Here is a 20,347-nt window from a genome sequence, read left to right on the forward strand (position 1 = left end):
TTCCTCCCTCCCCCCTGTATCCGTGCGCCAAGCAGATAAAGGCGCCATTTTGGAGAGGCCACGGGAGACGTGGTGCCGCTGCGGGTTCGCTCTGCTGTGCGCTAGGCTTGGTGGGAAGGCCCGTTCTCGAGTCCGCGCTTTTTCGTCGCCGCCATGTCGGGAGGTGGTGTGATTCGTGGCCCGGCAGGGAACAACGATTGCCGCATCTACGTGGGAAACTTACCTCCAGATATCCGAACCAAGGACATTGAGGACGTGTTTTATAAATACGGCGCTATCCGCGACATCGATCTCAAGAATCGCCGCGGGGGACCGCCCTTCGCCTTCGTAGAGTTCGAGGACCCGCGGTGAGGAAGCATGGGACTTGCGGCCTTTGAGAAAAAGATTGGGGTAGTTGGGGAAGACTCCGAGGCCTTAACATAGTAGGGAAGGAGGGGTTCTTGGAGAAACGGATGGGGCGAGGCGGTGTCGTCCCGGAAGGAGGCGAGCCCATGTGGCGTCTCTGCGGATCAGGCGCCTTGAACGTCCTCGGAGCCCCCGCGCCGCCCCGGAGCGGGAAACTGAGGCGCGGAGGGATGGTGTAGTGCTCTGGAGCCCGGCGCGTTGCTGGGTGGGGGAGGGGCCGCTCCTATTATGCGGCGCATGTGGGCTCCGCGCCGGGGTGCGCATGTGCGGGGGTCAGCGCTTCGAGACCGACTTAGCTTCTGCTTCGGGTCTCCCCTTCTCATTCTTTTTGGTTTCCGTGATCACGCAGAGACGCGGAAGACGCGGTGTACGGTCGCGACGGCTACGATTACGATGGATACCGTCTGCGGGTGGAGTTTCCTCGAAGCGGCCGTGGTACTGGCCGAGGCGGCGGCGGGGGTGGAGGTGGTGGAGCGCCCAGAGGCCGCTATGGCCCCCCATCCAGGCGGTCTGAAAACAGAGTGGTTGTCTCTGGTGAGTTTGTGCTACCTAAGTGGGTTGAGGAGGGTCAAACATGACTTAAAATTTTTCCTTCCCTGACCGATTTGACAATTGCAAGTTTTTTGTGCTAAGCCTTTAGTTTTCGGGTGCATTTAGTAAGTAAATATTACCCAAATCTTGTTGCGGTACTAGAATACGTGAGATTTTTCTGTTTTTGGTACCGGGGATGGAACTTGGCTACCTTGCGATTGCGAGGCAGGCGGAGGAACCACTGAGCTAACTCCCCGGCCCCGCGGTACGAGAATATGAAGATTCTTTAAAAAATAAATCAGGACTCTGGGCTCAGAATCTTACCAGCTCTTCCTGGAATCACTTATATACAGTCATAATTAAGCATTTTTAAGTGATTTATTTTCCTAGTGTGTGATTAACGTGAAAATTACGATAATTGTTATTAAGAGGGAGAACAAAATCTTTTCAGGACTTCCTCCAAGTGGAAGCTGGCAGGATTTAAAGGATCACATGCGTGAAGCAGGTGATGTATGTTATGCTGATGTTTACCGAGATGGCACTGGTGTCGTGGAGTTTGTACGGAAAGAAGATATGACCTATGCGGTTCGAAAACTGGATAACACTAAGTTTAGATCTCATGAGGTAGGTTATACACTTATTCTTTTCTTTGGCCAGAATTGGACACAGTGTTCTTAACAGTGGAATTTGAAGGTAAGGATTCAGGCAAGGGTGTCCAAAAGTAAATTGCCAGATACCCGATTGTAGTTACTTTGTATTCATTCAGCATGACTGAAGACAGCTGAAAAGCTTAGATCTTTCAATGGAAAGTTCTGTCTATCCAATAGGGAGAAACTGCCTACATCCGGGTTAAAGTTGATGGGCCCAGAAGTCCAAGTTATGGAAGATCTCGATCCCGAAGCCGTAGTCGTAGCAGAAGCCGTAGCAGAAGCAACAGCAGGAGTCGCAGTTACTCCCCAAGGAGAAGCAGAGGATCACCACGCTATTCTCCCCGTCATAGCAGATCTCGCTCTCGTACATAAGATGATTGGTGACACTTTTTGTAGAACCCATGTTGTATACAGTTTTCCTTTATTCAGTACAATCTTTTCATTTTTTAATTCAAACTGTTTTGTTCAGAATGGGCTAAAGTGTTGAATTGCATTCTTGTGTAATATCCCCTTGCTCCTAACATCTACATTCCCCTCATGTCTTTGATAAATTGTATTTTAAATGATGTCATAGACAGGATGTTTCAATTTAGTTAACTTTCCATGCTCTTCAGACTGTGATATTGTGTAAATGTCTATTCTGCTCTGGTTTGTGTGAACTGGGATGTTGGGGGTGTTTGTGGTTATCTTATCTGGGGAAGTTCTTATGTTTATCTTGCTTTTCATGTGTCTTTCTGTAGACATATCTGAAGAGATGGATTAAGAATGCTTTGGATTAAGGATTGTGGAGCACATTTCAATCATTTTAGGATTGTCAAAAGGAGGATTGAGGAGGATCAGATCAATAATGGAGGCAATGGTATGACTCCAAGTGCTATTGTCACAGATGAAATTGGCAGTATTGACCTTATACTAAAAGGCAAGGGTTAAAAGTGAAAAATATGTATATCTACCTTAAAACACTTGCAAACATCTTATGCAGTTTTATCATTAAGCTACAATTGCTTTGCTCTTTAAACCTTTGCAATTGTGGCAAAAGAACATTGCCCATTTTGTAATATTTTGCTCCCTTCCCCCCTTTTTTTGTTTTAATAGGGACTAATGTGGGAAGAACTGGCTAATTTGTCACAGTGCTTAGTTACAACTGTTAATGTGTGACCTGCTGTTGGTGTACATGTGGGTACAGGGTGTCTTTAATTCCAATGAGATAGAGTATAATATCAATACTGCTAAATCTGCATGTCCTCTGTGTGACTGATAAGAGCGTTGCTATTTCATTTTTTTAAGACAAAATGAAAGCAAAATATAGAATTCCAATGTATTGGTGTAGATAATCTAGTTGGGAGTACTTTTAAGTCTCACCTTCCCCTTTAAACTAATATTCATAATTGACTCATGTTTAAGACACTTTAATTTACAAATAAAATTGCAGATGGGAACATTAGATTTAGTTTAGACTTAGGTGGGTAACAATATTAGTAAACTTTTCAACTACATAACTGTAACCACAAAACCTGTAATACGCTGTACAGTAACAAGTGTTGGCATTATCAGTTGAACTGTAAATATAAAATGCTTCTTCCAGTTAGTCTCTATGATGATTAAGTTTCTAAAATTTATCTGAGCACCATTCAGAAACTTGTTTTGGGGAATTTGATAGTTATTGATGTACATCTGTTAAATTGATGACAGACATAACTCATCATTCCCCAGAAACCTTTTTTGATTACAGTATCTAACATTTTGCCTCCTCTTTTTTGGTTTTGCTGGTTATAAAGGTTTGGATTGGAGAGGGCTCACTGGATCCCAATCCTTGGAGCTGGATCATTGGATTCAAATCATAATGTGGATAGGATAGGGAGGATGAATTACAAGGATTCATGGAGCGGGATCAGATTACCAGGAACATAGGAGTGGATTCCTGCCCCAACCAAACCGCACTCGTGTGGATTTTTTTATTCAACTTAATTGGCTATTCCAAAGATTTTTTTCCTATTTTTGACGATTGGAGCCCTTAAGATGCACGATGGAATTGTGTTTTGCATTTTTTGGTAAAAGGAGCAAAGCGAGGACCTGGAGATAATACGCTGGAGCAATCTCCTTGGAAGGATTCAGCACGAGTAGATGGTAAACATTTAAAGGGGTAAGGGGGGGTTTGTTTAAAATAGTAATCAGTAAGTCACTTCTAAATTTAAAGAAAAAATTTGGAGTTGAAGAATGAGTAGGTTTCCAATTGGCTATTGCCGTTTTTCTTTGAAAAAATAAACATTTTTTAAAAAACAATGCATGGTTGTCCTTTTTCCTCTTCATGTAAGATTTTAACTTGTAACTATCAATTGAAGCAACATAAGATTCTGACTCTTGTGTTTATGTATTAAAAGTTTCTTGAAAGGCAGTCTAATAAATCGTATTAGCCATCTCTTATGTTGTGAAAATCATAAGGGGAGGATAAAAAGAATAAGGCAGTTGTATATGTAATGGCAATTGAGGGGTGATCTAGTTTGAAAGCTCTTTGCTAAAAAGTGATTAAAAATTTGTTGATGCTGTTTGTTTTGGTGATCATTTATAGACTATGTAGGCTTGTACAAAATTAGTTGATGCAAATTAATATTGGCTTGGAAGTGGCCTTCAAGAGTCTGATTTCTCAAAAATTGCTAAGTATTAAATGTTAGCTTTAAGCATAGATGTATTAGAACTCAGCACAAGTGACATTTCCTTTTTGAAATGTAAACAGTATGGTAGAAGATTAACTGCTTATTTGGGTTAATCTTTGCCTTGTAAACTCTTGCTAACCCTAAAATTATGTTGTCCCCAAACTTAAGTATTCTGTATCACAGCTGTGATTATATCTTGTCTACTAGTTTTTATATATTTGCTAAGAGCCCCTGGATGCTAATTTTTTTTGTTTGTTTGGGATGGGAAAGAGGTGATTTATTTTAAATTTTTATTTTCTTATAGCTAGCGAGAACAGCCAACTGCTCTTTTGTACTCAATAGGAGTTGCTACATCTTTAACTATTCCCTTGGGTGCAGACTGAATTTGATGATGATTCTGCTGCCAATCTAAAACGTAGAGGAAACAAGACATCTTGATAGTGGAAGGAAGGATTTCCGTGACAGTTGTAAGATTACCTAACCATTACATTTTAAGAAACCATATGGAGCAGTGATGGTGACTCTTAAGTTTGGCACACTGCGAATGATAGTCTATCCTGTAGAGGACATCAAGTTCAAAACCAGGAGTTTTGTTTTAGGTAGATAAAATGGCACAGGTTAAAGATAAATATTTCTAGTTATTTGTAGGGATTCAAAGTAGGACCAAGCAAGAATTGCTTTTAAACAGTTTTGAACAATTACACATGACATACTTGGAGTTTTTCTTGTGTAAAATACATTTTAAATGAAATATTAGAAGTTACCAAATAAGATAATTTTGAAAGGTCAAAATGAAGTAGACTTAAGAAACCTGGCTTTTTGCAAAATATTTTGGAAACAGGACCAAAATGAGGATAATGTTCGCTTACAGTTGTCTATTTAAGCTATGTTAAATGAGATTCTACTAAAAGGCTTAGTAGTTCCAACCCCAGATTGAAATAAGTATTCTTTGTCTACTATCTAGGCTTTAGTTTGAAGATCAGAGAGGACTTACTACATAGTTATGAGAGGTAGAGGAATGTAGGTTTTATAGTTATGGTGACCAGGCTGCAATAAAGGATAGACTTATATTTAGTCATAGGAAATGGACCTCTATGCATTAGCAGTTAGCAGAAGGAAATTATACCCTTACTGAACTGCAAAAACTGCCTTGAGTTTTTCCCCTGTGTCTCCTTTAAATATAGGGAACCTAAAAGTTTATTTTCTAACCAAGAAAAAGCACTTAGGTCTTTCTAAGAAGCCTTAATTTTTCATAACATCAGATTGAATAACCCACTTTGCTGTGCAGCCTACATCCCACTGGAGAAAAAAAGGTAAGAAACTTCTGATTCCTAATTGCTTGGGATCTAAGTTTTTATTTTGAAAACTAATTTTAAAATGCTGTTTGGAATGTGAATTATTTTCATTTAAAATGTTTTCCTAAGTTTTATAATTTTAATAAATTTTAAGTGTTAAAAAATCCACTCATTTTCTAGTGCTTGAGTTTCAATATGATTAATTCCAGAATCTAAACTTCAGTTTTGCCTGTGAAACATGTTCAATAAGGCTGGTGTTATTTTCAGGTCTCTGATCAAGGTGAATTTCTTGTGTGCCTTTTTGCTTTGTATATGGAGTTTGTAATAAAATTACAATTGAACTAAGTTGATGTATCTACCACAAATAGTATTAAAAAGTTTCAGACTGAAAATCTGTTGTAGCTTGACCACCTTTGGCTTAACATCACAAGTATGAAGAATGCAAAGTCAGAAAACAGATTTCCAATCTTTTTATTCACAATTTTGAAACTTAAATCCCTGAATTCAGGAGTTACTAAGTCAGTTATGTGTAAAAGCTGATCAAAATTGTTACTGCACTGTGGAGGTGCACACTTACAATGCCAGCACTCAAGTTGAGATAGGATTGCTCAGTTTGAGTTCATCCTATCCTGCATAGTGAGTTCAAGGCCAGCCTGAACTCTACATAATGAGACTTGTTTTGGGCTGGGTCTGGTGGTGCCACCCCTATAATCCCAGCATTCTGGAGGCTGAAGCAGGAGGGGCACCTTGAGTTCAAGGCTGACATGCACTGCATAGTAAGACCTCAATTTTTCTTTTGATAGCTTCGTCTTTGTCCATAGTGTGATAACACATTTTTCTGCCAAAATTGATTGGTGCACTTGATTATCATGCACTTGCTGCCAGAAACTACTGAGGGTTTTATAATGGTATAGGGCAGTGATAGAATCTATTTGCATGCAGCACATGCCAGAGGTTTACCACCATTTGAATGGAGTATGTACACTATACCTTTACATACAGACAAACAGCCGTGAGTCCTAAATACATCTGCCCTTGCATTCAGACAAAGGGTTGTAGGACTGTACTGGAATATGGAAATTGAGCACTTTTGTAATTTTGTATATAATCTCACCTGGTAGTTTGGTGAAATAAGTTTCTCCATCTTTTAGGCTAAAACAGCTTTTAAAAGAAAAGGTATGACCCAAATTTGTTGAGTAGATTCGTGATTTTTGAAGGATGTTCACCTAGAGCATATAGCACAATACTTGATATAATTACTACTATTTTAGTATTTAGCAGGAACTTTGGCCAATCTGATCCTGTGGGAAGGGCTGAGATAAGCATGAAAAAATTGTGATTATTGGGTAAATATTCCTGGCAAAAACAACTTTTGCTTGGGCCGGGGATTTAGCTCAGTGGTTCCGCCGCTTGCCTCGCAAGCACAAGGACCAACCCGAGTTCAGTGCCTGGTACCAAAAAAATAACTTTTGCTTTAGATACCCAAGAAGTTAGTTATACTACAGCCCCACATTTATTCCTGCCATTGAAAACCAAAAGCTATGCTTGATAACCCTGAAAGTGGTTGGTTGTAGGGATCAAGAGAAGCTGGGGTTTTTTTCCCCTATTATAAAAATTGGTGCCTCAGTACATAGAAGTGATGTCATATAAAGGCTGGGTGGGCCAGAGTGGCATGAACTTGTAACCCCAGCACTCAGGAAGCTGAACCAGGAAGATCACTGCAGGTTTGAGGCCAGCCAGAACTCTAGCAAGGCCTTATTCCAGGAGAAAAAAAAAAAAAGGAGTTGATACTGGGGATTGAATCCAGAGCCTCATGCATGGTCAGCAAGCACTCTCCACTGAGCTTCACGTCCAGCCAATTTACAACATTGTAGTAGATGCTGGGCTGGATTCTAAGTCACGTGCCTTTACTACAAAGGAGAGAAAAACCGTTCCAATGCATGCTTTCTGTCTCTTAACTCAAAAGTACCAGGTTGAAATGTCTGAACTCAATAGAATTATCACTATCAAAAAATACTGGAAATTTGAAAGCCACTGTAAGGTAACACATCTCCATTGCATATACTTGGAGCAAAAAGCTTTAATTTGTGGGGATGCTAAAAGGTATTTTAGTGTTCTGCTCACTTACCTAAATTAAAATTATTAGGCCACTAGAGGGAGCTGTGTCAAGCATATAGGAGGCCAGCTACCTTGATCCTCTGGATCAGCGCTAAATGATTTGGGTAAATAATACTGCCAGGAGGCCTGGGCCATTATTTTCTTTCTTGGTTTTGGTTCAGTTAAACTTTATCTGCTATTGAGGTTATACCAGCTCCCTTTTCTCTCCTAGCCCACTCCTTAAGAATTATTAAATATTTTTTTGTTTTTTTTTTTTTTTTTTTTTTTTTTTTTTTTTTTTTTTTTTTTTTTTTTTTTTTTTTTTTTTTTTTTTTGGTACTGGGGATCGAACTCAGGTCTTTGCGCTTACAAGGCAGGCAGCAAAACCACTGAGCTAAATCCCCAGCCCTTGGGTAAAGTTTCTTTTAACATGCCTTCTCATCTGTTGAGTGATATCTTTCCGTCTCAGCTACTGAGTCTACTAAGGTCAACGTTGAGTAGTGGTTACAATTATAGGTACAAAACGTCCAAAATGCTGAAGACTTAACATCTGCTTTTCTGCCATGTCATCTAGATAGGAGGTAGGGCAGGATTGTAAGAATTGTATGCAGTAGAAGGTGTGCTACAAAACATTGATCATGTACCAGAAAAAGTGTGTCAAAGGGCCTTTTTATCACCAGTGTGAGGCAGATGCAGGAGTGATATGTATATAACTAATTGGTATTGCTAAGTGATTCATAGTTTTTAAAATGTGCTTGTCAGGTTAGCTCTCTTCTTAGGCCTTTGAGAATATCTTGTAATCAAAAAATATAGGGCTGGGGATTTAGCTCAGTGGTGCTGGTGCCTGCCTTGCACTCGCAAGGTCCCAAGTTCAATCCCCAGTACCTGCCCCCCCAAAAGTCAGTATAAACCAGTCACTACGGCACACCACTGTAATACCAGCACTTGGGAGGTTGAGGCAAGAGTATCGTAAGTTTCAGTCTTGTTTGGACAATTCAAGACACAATTTTTTTAAAAAAGGAGTGTAGGTCAGAGGCAGGGCACCCCTGGGTTTGATTCCCAGCACCTCAAGGGAAAATGTATACATGGGTCTTTTTAACCTTTTGAGCTTAGGTTTAATGAGAATGAGTTTGGCATTTGTCATTACTGTCACCTCTCATGTCTGCAAGTTTATAGTACTAAAAATGGAAAGGATAGCCCTCTTGCCTCTTTTGTCACTAAAACTAATACTGTAGTAAAGTTTTTAGGCTTGAAAGGAGGGAGTGCAATTTAGAGTAGCAAGCGTGCCTAGCATTTGTGAGGTCCTGGGTTCAATTTCTAGTGCCTTATGTAAAAGTTTTTAGGCTCACTGCATGGGTATTTGTCATCATGAAGTGGGTATAAAAATACTAACAGCATTAAAACTTAAAAACTTGTCTCTTTTTGAGTAAGAAAATGCCAGAGGTGGACAAATTAAGTGGGTGTTTTAGGAGAGAAGGAATTGAGCACATGACAGATACCCTTGCCTGGTAAGCTAATGTGTGGGACGCTACAGATGGTAGTTGGTGATTTATGCGATTTGGACTGAGAGTAACCTTAGTCCTAAAAATGTTAGCTCTGGAGTCTGTTTAATAGTTGAATTTTTCCATAAGGCACTCAAGCTGCAAATGTGAATCCAGAATTCTTTTATAAGAGAAGGGCTAAAATTATACTGTAGAAATGCTGAAAGCATAGCAAAGGTGTTCTATAAGGTGCTGGGGTTTAGGAAGCCTTTATGTGGAAATTTGGGGTAAGCTGAGAATGGATTGCGGGATCGCCAAAGCTACATCCTTTAAATGGGTCTTGAAAGTTTTAGGCTAACTTCAACAGTTGTGTGGTACTCACATCTTGATAGTAGTAGTGTAGATCATTGATTAATAATAGAGCAAGCATATTGTACAAGGAAGCCCCAAACAGCTCCTTTGTCCTCTGCTTTAGAAAACTACAAGGTGATAGTCAAGGTCTTTATTTAAGTATAATTCCATTGCATCCATGACTTAGGCCAAACCAGAAATTTTGTTTACTTGGCAAATAGTTCTTTTTTTTTTTAATTTACTATTTGAATTTTTCCTATCTCCATTACTGAATTACTATTTACTGAAATGTTTGAAGCTGATTTCGGCAACTCTACTCTTGGTCCTGGAACAATTTATCACTTAAAAAATTTATCACTATTCTTATACCACATCTTCTGGTCTGATAACTTTTGATGGCCACAGGTTTTACTTGTGTGTCAACTCATATCCTCCCTTACCCCCTGCCACCAAGCAGTCTTCCAGCCACTTCAAATCCAAACGTTCTCAAAGCTTTGGCTTAAGTCACACTTTATTCCTGCATCTTTAAAAGGAAAGCTGCTGAAACCCTTTAATACCTCTTTTCAACAGTATGTATTGTATTTAGTTCCTTCACTGTTTCTTATTACTGTTGAATTTTCTGTGGGCTAAATATTTGGACCCAATGGAATTTTTGTAATTTGTATTTCCCAGTGAGCCAAGTGCAATACTGACAGTTTAGTAAGTTTTGACAAGTAGAAATAACCTAATACCCCTTGAAAAGTAAGGTGCTGTAGAAGTCTTGTGTTTTATAAAATGCTGGTTCAGTTATTGAAAAAAATATTTTAATCCTAATATTGGGTCAAATAATTCCTCCTTAGATGGGAAGCCAGGAAATTCAAATTTAAATGCTAGCCTGAGCTGGGCGTGGTGGCGTATGCCTGTCTCAAAAAATAAAATAAATGCTAGCCTGGTTTCACTATATAGTTCAGGATAATATGTGTGTGTGTGTGTATGTGTGTGTGTCGTTTTCTGAGAGTCTTGCTATGTAGTTCAGGCTAGTCTTGAGCTCCCTGTGTAGCTCAGGTTGGCCTCATACTCACTGATCCTCCTTGCCTCAGCCTCCTGAGTGCTTGGGTTACAGGCTCAGATTTTGTTCTAACTATGTAGGCCACGCTGATGTCAAACTCAGTGATCCTCCCACCTCAGCCTTAGTGCTGGGATTACAGGTGTGCACCACCATACTCAACCTGAAAAAAGGTATATGTTACTCCCAAAAGTGGACTTAGAATGTATGTAGAAATGTTTTATTGTAAACTGTGCGCACTTATTTCAGTGTAGATTACCAAGAATTGATGGTATTGTCTCCTCAAAGGCTAAGCAGCTTCTCTTGCTGCTGCCTCTTGGATCTTAAGTCATTTTTTTCATGAGCATAATTCTTTCAAAGGAAGCTTTAAGTTGACTGCATTTATTGGCCCTGCCTCAATCAGAATCCCTGAAGATTTCTCAGTTGAGTTTTGAGTTTTTATCTTTTTTTAAATCATGTTCCCACCAGCTTGAAATACCAGTGGTACATACATGACTGTCTCATCAGGCAGCTTTTTATTAGTTTTTTTTAAAAAGACATAAAAGTGACTAGATCCATTTCTACCACCGGTGGTACAGTCTGCCCACGGGACAGTCATGCATGGTTCAGGCTGTCTGGAATTGAGACATACAAATCATAGCCCCTTCATGAACATGTTAACTCCATGTCCTAGCCAGTGCTGCATGCCACAGCAGGCTGTTTGTATGTATCATTGAAAAGCTCTGAAAGATCCACTGTTGCTGCTAGGCCCTACAAGTAGCTCCACCCCTTTAGCTATTAAAAGTTCTTCTGGCTCTTGATTAGCTAGTGACTGAATCATTTTTAATATTTTTATTAGTACACATTTGCAATACATAATGATTACACTTATCATGGGGAGTTGGTACATGTTTCGACCTCATCCTTTTATGTCCCCTCTCCCCACAACTCAGTTATTGAAGTAATTGCACTTTATTTCTGCTCTGCTTTTCTTTGGCATGTTTATATAGTATATTTACATGTCCACTTTAAGCTGCCATTGATAGTTGTTTCATGTGTATTTTGTTACTTGCAGCTACCATAGTGAACTCTTTTGGAACTGCTATGTTAGGGAAATCTGATAGGGCTTATTCTCAGTAGTAATCTCAAGTGTTCCTGTCTTTGCTACTTTTTTAGTGGAAATTTTTTGAGGAAAAAAGTGCAAAACCATAGGACAAATACCTGATGTTTTCTTAAAGTAATGGCAGTTTTACAAAGTATTTTGACTCATTTTGAGCCTCTAGTGCTATTAGCCTAATTTTTCATGTTGAAGGAAAAGCCATAGATTTTTAATTGGCAGGCTCAAATTTTGAATGCAAATCATATTTACTACTTATTGCATTTTTTGTTTGTTTGTTTGGTACCGGGGATCGAACTCGACCTTGCGAGGCAGGTAGCGGAACCACTGAGCTAAATCCCAGGCCCTACTACCTAATTGCTTTTTGAGGTTTCTACAGGGGAGAAATGATAAATCTGTGAACACAACCTGTAGTAGCTACCTGATGCCACCAGGGTGTCCCACGGTGCTGTCGTTGATATTACCCTGAGAGCTGGGACTGTTCCAAATTACTACTTGTTAGAGTGGCTTATGGCCCAGAGCCTAGCCCAAAACAATGGGATACTTGGCTTCCTGGTTTTCCAGTATACAGTGCACAGCCAGCCCTTGGAAGCTCTGGCCCTCTTTTTACTCCTAGTCAAACTGCCCCCATAGCCAGTGGATCACAGTGGTCAAGGGCTGGCTAGCCCCTCACTAATAACAGCAACCCTACAAACATTAGCATACAAAAGAACCTGTGAATGGTAAATGTCTGTGAACATCTGCATTTAGTAGCTGAGTATACAGTTAAACAACTTTGTACTAGTGAGCTAGAACCACAGCAAAACCAGATTAACACTATATGTAGATGAATATTATTACTTTTTTTTTTTAAGTCTCTACAGTTTAAGCTGGCTTTGAACTCACTGTGCACCCTAAACTGGCCTTGAACTTGTGGTGATCCACCTGCCTCAGCCTCTTGAATGCTGAGATTACAGGTGTGTGCCACCATGCCTGGCTTAGGTAGATGAATGTTAAAAGTTATTGTGTGGCAAATGTACTTTCCAGTTAGCAATAAAAATGTTTGCATTATACTTAGCCTGAGAGTGCTGCCTTCTAGCATCAGGGTGTTTGGTTTTGGTTTGGGTTTTGGTTTTTCGGTATTTTTTATTGGTTGGTTGGTTGGTTTTTTAGTACTAGAGAATGAACCCAGGGCCATGCATATGCTAGCCAATACCATTGAGCTACATTCTCAGCCCTTAGAGTCATTTGGTTTTGTTTGGTTCATTGGTTCCAGGGATCAAACTTGGGACCTTGTGCTTGCGAGGCAGGCAGCGGAACCACTGAGCTAAATAGAATCAGTTTTTATATTCAATACACTTAGATGTCAAAGCTATCTCTTCTGGGAGAGCTAATAAGATGAAGTCTCAGATTTGGTATTAAAGAGAAAATACACTCTTTAAAATTTGCCTCCTTTCCAGTACTGCTCGAGCAATTTGTACAAATGTGTATAGCTAACTGGCTTATAATTATTTCTTTATGAGTCTTGATTTCCCCATTGGAGAAGATCCTTAAAGATATTTCCAGTAGCCAGCATAGCTCCTGAAGATTAGTAAGTGCTCAATATTTACTGGAGCAGTAGTTCTGAGACAGTTCTACATATAAGCCTCTTTTTCTCTATGGGAAGTCTTTGTTTTGTCTTCAAGCCAATTAAAATTCATTTTGAACTGGGAAGTTTTGCATCAGAAGTCCTGGCCTTTTTGAAATGCTCAGTGCATTGTTTAATGTTGGAGTTCTCATCATGGCCTGAGTTTGAGTTTAAGCTGTTTCTCTTTAGGTGTCACCTGTTCGCTGTCCTAGGACTGGGTGGTTACCCCAGCTCTTCAGACTCCCAGGAATAAACTACTGATTCAAGATGTTGGACTTGAGTTCCCTCTTTCCCCTCTCTCTTTCCTGCTTTCTCACATGAATTTCCAGCCTGAAACTGGTACAAGACATGCTTTGAGGCTTTTTTCTTTATGTAATTGTTTTTGCTGGGATGGGCCAAAGGCCATGTGCATGGTAACTACACACACTAGCACTGAGCTACACCTCAGCCCCGTACCTAACTCTTTTAATAGTCAAGCAAACTTTGAATTTGCATAATTCTTGGGTAAGTGAACTAATCAGATTATAGATTATAGTACTAACTTGGACCTTGGACACTATGGTTTTCTTAAGCAAGGTGACAGCTTCAGCTAAATAAACTAGTATATAGTATATGGGATTTCTTTGAGCTTCATTATTAGCTTCACTTTGTGGGAGATCTGTGATGCAAATAACCCTCTTTGCCTTAAGAAATATTTTAGAGATTTTTCCATCCCATGTTTTATATCTAGTTTAATAAATTGATTAAAAATATTTTTTCTATGTGAGGAATAATATATTCTGCCTTTCCCATCCAAAATGCAGATTCCTAAAAGGCAGAAAGGGTATTCTAACTCTTGAAGTAGCTGTTTCTTGGCTTGTTTTATACCTGATATACAGGAGGTGTTTTTCCTAGCTTCATTGATTATGTGCCATCTGTTCTGTGAGCATTTTTTAAATAATGAAAGGGGAGAGAACATGAAAGGAGAAGTGGAAAGATGCTGGAGAAGAGGAAATAGCTGGAAGTTTGGGGACGGAGGGACTTACCTAAGGTCAGTAAAACAGCATGGCATGGTTAGGCACTCGGAGTAGAGAGCTAATTAGCTTCTCAGCTAATTTTCTTCCCTATGTACCTTCATAAATTCTTCATCAGGTCAGAATCCTGCCCTCCTGGAATCCTGGTCTTGTTTTGTGGGTTTGGTTTTGTTGTTCTGTTTTGTTTTTTGGTACCAGGGATTGAACTCAGGACCTTTCACTTGCAAGGCAAGTGTGGCACCACTGAGCTAAATCCTGGCCCCTGCTCTTGTTTCTCCAGACCTCGCAGACCACGCATAGGCAGTGGCAAGTAAGCTTGATGTATTATTCACAACTTACAAATAAATGCTGAGTAATTATTGTCCCTATGATGAGCTTTTAGCATTTACTTACTTACCTGTCCCCTTCACTTTTATGCCTGGACCAGATGAACAATTATAGAACTTTAGGTAACTTCTAGGTTAGACTCAAGGTCAAGAGATATTTTTTTTTTTTTTAAGAGATATTTTTTTTTGGTACCGGGGATCGAACCCAGGCCCTTGTGCTTGTGAAGCAGGCGCCGGAACCACTGAGCTAAATCCCTGGCCCAAGAGATATTCTTAATAGAGCCAATTCCTTCCTCAGAAATCTTAGCCAGGCCTTATCCTGTCATCCTGTCTTGCCGTCTGTTCACATGCTTTTTAGAATGGGTCCCAAAGCTAAATTTGGCTAGTCTTGTGGTCTTTTTTTGTTTATGTTTTGAGACAGGGTCTTGCTATGTTCTGGCTGGCCTTGAACTCACAAGGATCCTCCTGCCTCAGCCTCCCAAGTGCTGGGATTACAGGTATATGCCACCATGCCTGGCTAGTCTGGCTATTTTTGTGATGTCACAATGTCAAGTTACAGCTACTCACTACTTTCACTAGGGAACCTAGATGTAAGTTTTTACAGGAACATTTGAGCAGGCCTTACAATTAATATTTTTTTGCACATGAACAGCATAGTTTTTTTTTAATAAATTAGGCTTTTGTTTTGTTTTTTGAGGTACTCTCACCATGTAGTCCAGGCTGGCCTCAAACTCACTGTTTAGACTGCCTTGAAATCCTCCTTTTTTAACGTATTTGGGGTAGAGAATATAGTAGTGAGAAGAGGTTTACTTCTACATCAGAATAACTTTGTGTAAAGATTTAATGTTTATGACTTTAACATAGTGTTGTGACTGAAGCTCAGCTTTGTAGTTTGGTTCAGGCCACCGAGTATGTGATACTGTTAAGTGTCAGTTATTTTTTTCAAACTCAGCCATTACTCCAAGCCTGGGGCATCTAAGGGCAGTGAGGAACAGGTGTCTAAAGGAGAAATGTTGGTGCCCGAGAGTGTTTTCCAGTTGTATTGAATTTCTTACTTGGTGTATTTTTGACTTGTCTTGGTTTCTTTCCTGCTTGTGGTTATGCTATTTTGCTTGCTATTTCTTAGGTATTCTTTGTCAAGTCATTCAAGAGTTGTAAAATGGAAGTTAATATTTCTACACAAATACTTTATGGATGAAACCAATAGTTTTAGCATTGGTTTTTAACCCAGCCAAGAAAAGTTAACATGATAAATGTGTTTGTGACTTTGGACTCATTTTTAGAATCTTGAGAGTATGAGCTTTTTTTTCTTTTCTTTTCTTTTCTTTTCTTTTCTTTTTTTTTTTTCTCTCTTCTCTTCTCTTCTCTTCTCTTCTCTTCTCTTCTCTTCTCTTCTCTTCTCTTCTCTTCTTTTCTTTTCTTTTCTTTTCTTTTCTTTCTTTAGACAGGGTTTTACTATGTAGTTGAGAATGACCTAGAACTCACTATGTAGCCCAGGCTGGTCTCGAACTTACAGCGATCCACCTGCCTCAGCCTCCCGAGTGCTGGGATTACAGGTGTGTGCCACCACACCTGGCAAATACAATACCAGTGGCTTTCTATATTTCTTTTGTTGTTGTTTTTTTTAAACTGGGGATCGAACTCGGGGCCTTGCGCTTGCGAGGCAGGTGGTGGCACCACTGAGCTAAATCCCCAGCCCTGAACCTTTTTATTGTTGTTGGGTTTGGGGGGTTTTCTTTGGGTACCGGGGCTTGAAATTGGGTCCTTGCATTTGTGAGGCAGGTGTGGAACCACTGAGCTAAATTCCCGGTCCCTGAACCTTTTTAGAAACCAATAGTTTTTAATTTTAAAAAACCCTCAACTACAGTTTGATGTCCACCTGGAGTAGGTAGGTTGGTTCTCTTTTTGTCTGTGAATGTTCCATCTGACAACTTTAGGTATTCAGGAAAAGTATTGTTTCCACACCTCACCTTGCCAACTAGTTGAAACAGACCTCTAGTGATGACACTGTAGGGAGCAGAATCAAAATAGAAACCCAACTTCTGATGGCAGCATGGACCACAGGCAAGTGACTTTAAGCTTTTAGTGTGACTATCCAACTCCAGGGACTATAGTGGAAGGGGGGGAGATTATTTGTGCTTTCCTCCCAGAAAAGCCTGGGGGGAGGTGTTGGTGAGGGATAGGAGGGGTGGTAGTCTTTCTGGTCTGGTAGAGGGGGGTGGTGCTTCCTTACTCCTGATTCTACTGAGGCTGATGTTGGAGGGTAACTTTTCTAGCCAGTGCTTTTTGGTATTTAAAGGATTGGTTTTGGGGCTGGGGATTTAGCTCAGTGGTTCAGTCGCCTGACTTGCAAGTGCAAGGACCCTAGTTCAATCCCCAGTAACAAAAAAATAAAATATTAATCTTTCTTATTACTAGTACATTTGTTGTCACTTTTGGGTTTATTTTTCATGAAGTTAGTCTATTAGCTTGCCAATTTAAAGTTATTTTATAACTAGCTATTCTCTACTGAAAATTTTAAATTTTACCTTTTTTGTTGTTTATTAAACAGTCACTTCTGGAGACAATTCCTAATTGAAAATAGCATTATTGTTTTATATTCCTAGGATTCTAAGTCTAATCTAGATACTTCATATATTCATAGGACTTTTAAAACCCTTTCCTTGTTGCTTGTGAATACTGTACTCTATTTGCTAAAAGTTGTCTTTAGAAAAAAAAATCTTAATAGGCATCTTCCTCTGTCAAGCATCAGCCCTTTGGCCATTTATCTTAGGGCTCTTCAAATGAGAGAAGCAGAAAGAAAACCTGTCTCTGAAAGTTTAAAGGCTAATTTACTGCCTTAGTGGTGAGCTGAGTTCCCAGCCCCAGAGTTAATCTAGAACCATTCAACAACATCAATAGATACTTAACACTCATATTTCAGGAATGTCCTAAGAGTTTTACATATATTTCTCACTTTGTCCATCTTACCCCTGTAAGATAGGTATTTTTGTTTTTATTTTTAGATGAGGAAACAGGCCCTGAAAAGTGAGAGATCATTCAACTTGGGGTGGAGAAGGAGAATCTGAACAGGGTGAGTTGGGAATCTAACCTGCTAGGTGGTATGTACACTATATTATTTACTTAAACACTGAACATTTTAGGTCTTCACTGTGTCTGAAAGTAACAATCCTTTACTCACCAAAAGATTATTTTTAACTGAGATAAATTATATATAAAAATACATGTGTATATCATATATGTATATATCATATATGTATATATTATATGTATATATAATATCTGGGGGGAGAAATTGTCTGGACCCCAGCATATATATATGATCTGTGGAAGCTGGCCTGAGGGGAGGGGGCTCTTTTTGTTTGTGGTTAAAAACACTGTAAAAATGTCCGTTCTATGGATAGAGTCTTTGATCTTACTGGTTTGAGTTGAAGTTCGTTGTTTTTCAGTACTTGTTCCAAATTTTTAGGTATTTTCCATCTAGAAAGTTTTTGGTGTTTAAAATTTCATCTGAATTTAGAAGGTTGTTAATTTTTCTTTCTAAGGGAACAGTCAGGAATTCTGATTTTATATTGTGGACAGAAGATAAAAATAGCCATTTTCCTCAAGAAAAGTGATACTTCTGAATCCTAGCTCTTCAGTAGTGAAAATAGGACTATTTATTTTCACTTGACTTCTACTTCCTGCTAGTGGGGAAACCCTTTCCTAGAGATGTTATAAGAAAGATTGCTGGGGAAAGGGTTTCTAGATTCAAGGATAAGAACCTCAAGAAACTCCACAATATCGTCATTAGAAAAATGGTATTCAGGCCAGATGTGGTGGCTCATACCTGTAATCCCAACCCTCAGGAGGCTGAGGCAGGAGGATTTCCTTGAGTTTGAGAGCAGCCTGAACTACACACAGTGAGGTACTATCAAAAAGGAAAGAAAAAATGGTATTCATTATGTGCTAGTCTTTTTAATCCTGAAGCTTCATTTTCACCAGTTTGAAAGGCAACAGCTAAGGTGGAGAGGCTATATAATAGGGGAGGAGGAAAGCAGGAGAATGCAGTACAGGAACCTTGAAGTGAATGTATTAAGACAGAAGCTGCAGAGACTGTCCACTGAATGAAAATAAAAAGATACGCAGTGTTCAAGGTCAGACCAAAATCAAGGATCTTAGTTTACCTTGCTTTGTTTTGTGTTTTTGGTACTAGGGATCAAACTTGGGACCTTGCGCTTGCAAGGCAGGTGACAGAACCACTGAGCCAAATCCCCAGCCCTTAGTTTACCTTGTTAATTCCTTAGGTTTGCACCTTTTTGTTTGTTTGGTCCCAGGGATCGAATTCATGACCTTGTGCTTGCAAAGCAGGCAGCAGCTAAATCTCCGGCCCAAGCATCTTAGTTCTCTCCTTAGCTTGCATCTACATATAAACTTAGACTTCTTTCCAAAGAACAATGGACATTTACAGGAGACACACACTGTAGTGACTGTAGCACTTAGCTGAGGCATATATCAGAAACTCTTCGTCGTTTTCTGTCCCCCTCCTAGGCTGACCAGTTCCCTGGTGTGTTACCTGCTTCTGCTTCTGCTACCGATCCAAACTGCAGAACTTCTCATTCAGCTCTAAAAGGACCCAGACCAACGTTTTCCAGACCCTTCATTCTGGTGACTGACTGATGGAAGGAAAGAAGAGGAGGGGGGATATAGTTGTATACTGGATGAAAAAGAAACACTTAAATTACTGTACCTCTTTAACTTAGTAGTCTGCAGCCATCTTGATTGTATTGTTTATGTATTTGGGGAAGTTGGAGATGACTGGCCTTAGACATGACTTGAGGGGAATAAATGGAGGGGATAAGAATCAGTTGATTTTGAAAGATGTTGATGTTTTGAAATAATGTACCCATCTGAGGAATTCTAAGTTTATAAAAGTACCATTGATGTAGCCTTTCCCCTCACTTCCCCACTGCAGGTTTCTCTGACGGGAGATATTTCTTTAATAATAGCATGTCTCTGATATTCCCAGTAACAGCTGCCACAGCTACTATCAAGGAAAGGATAGAAAACGTTCAGGACATCATATAGACTCCTCATCTACAAAGTTCAGTAGCTGTGCCTCCTTCCTACACAGAAGACTTGGAACTGCAAACAGGCTGGGGTCATTCAGTGACATCTCTCGATGCTGCACAAACAAGTTTGATTTTTGTTTTGTGGGGTGCAGAAGAAAGCAGACTGTACTAAAACTAAAATAATTTTATGTCTATACTTTCTCACTTGTTTTTATTTTTTGTTTGTGGTTATTTTGGCGGGAGAGGAAGGGTTTGGGGATAGAATTTCACTTCACGTCTGGAGTGAAGGGGAGGAGGGGAAGCTCAGCCCTTCACCCAAGAATAATCCAGTAATGACATCTCTACGCGTGGGAAGTGTTTCCCTCCACACTGGGAGGATCTAAGGCTGCACCCCAGTGGGATTCCCTGCTTGAGTTGGAAGGCCGTTCAGAGGGCGATGGCAAGTTGTAGCAGAGTGCCTAGGGCTTATCCTGCCAGAAATGAAATGCCAAAGAGGAGAGATGAGGTCGAAGGGACGTCCCCCAGTTTGGGATGGGGGATGTGCTGTGTGTGCCTTAAGAGCCCGGTGCCCGCCGAGGCCTGTGTCCACCGCTGAGGGTCTGACACCGAAAGCGACGCTTCTGGGCACCAAGTCCGAGTCACGCGAAGCGGCCCAGCTGTGCCCAGGCGGCCAGCGCCAGACCCTGGGCGTCCTCCATCTTCTCTCCTGAGCTCCCCCTGCTTCAGCTGCCAGCGCCGCGGACCGC

General features: G+C 40.1%; 2 protein-coding genes across 3 annotated transcripts in view; both read left to right on the forward strand.

The window, feature by feature from the left end:
• Srsf1 (serine and arginine rich splicing factor 1) lies at window positions 1–19,782 on the forward strand. 2 transcript variants are annotated; one of them, XR_779437.3, is made up of 7 exons: window positions 1–347; window positions 755–939; window positions 1,388–1,560; window positions 1,764–2,445; window positions 3,365–5,553; window positions 17,556–17,623; window positions 19,081–19,782. XR_779437.3 is itself a non-coding variant. In XM_010620239.3 (4 exons), the coding sequence occupies exons 1-4, from the start codon at window positions 154–156 to the stop codon at window positions 1,956–1,958; spliced, it is 747 nt and encodes a 248-aa protein (XP_010618541.1). In that variant the 5' UTR covers window positions 1–153; the 3' UTR covers window positions 1,959–2,526. The 2 variants fall into 2 exon arrangements, 1 of the variants encoding a protein (XP_010618541.1); XM_010620239.3 differs by lacking the exons at window positions 3,365–5,553; window positions 17,556–17,623; window positions 19,081–19,782 and having other exon boundaries at window positions 1,764–2,526.
• The window catches only part of Vezf1 (vascular endothelial zinc finger 1), a 21,069-nt gene continuing 17,325 nt past the window's right edge, over window positions 16,604–20,347 (forward strand). Inside the window, exon 1 of the mRNA XM_033763099.1 lies at window positions 16,604–16,614. Coding sequence (XP_033618990.1) covers window positions 16,604–16,614 — 11 coding nt within the window. The remainder of the gene's footprint in view (window positions 16,615–20,347) is intronic.

This window comes from Fukomys damarensis, unplaced genomic scaffold, assembly GCF_012274545.1.
Source record: "Fukomys damarensis isolate Sample0158 unplaced genomic scaffold, DMR_v1.0_HiC HiC_scaffold_13, whole genome shotgun sequence".
Taxonomy (NCBI): Eukaryota; Metazoa; Chordata; class Mammalia; order Rodentia; family Bathyergidae; genus Fukomys; species Fukomys damarensis.

What these genes read in the sequence shown, in the direction of transcription:
- Srsf1 (XM_010620239.3), top strand. Translation starts at nt 154, where the DNA reads ATGTCGGGAGGTGGTGTGATTCGTGGCCCGGCAGGGAACAACGATTGC. An exon ending in GTAGAGTTCGAGGACCCGCG is followed by an intron (nt 348 to 754) that starts GTGAGGAAGCAT and finishes GTGATCACGCAG; the next exon opens with AGACGCGGAAGACGCGGTGT. An exon ending in CTAAGTTTAGATCTCATGAG is followed by an intron (nt 1,561 to 1,763) that starts GTAGGTTATACA and finishes TCTATCCAATAG; the next exon opens with GGAGAAACTGCCTACATCCG.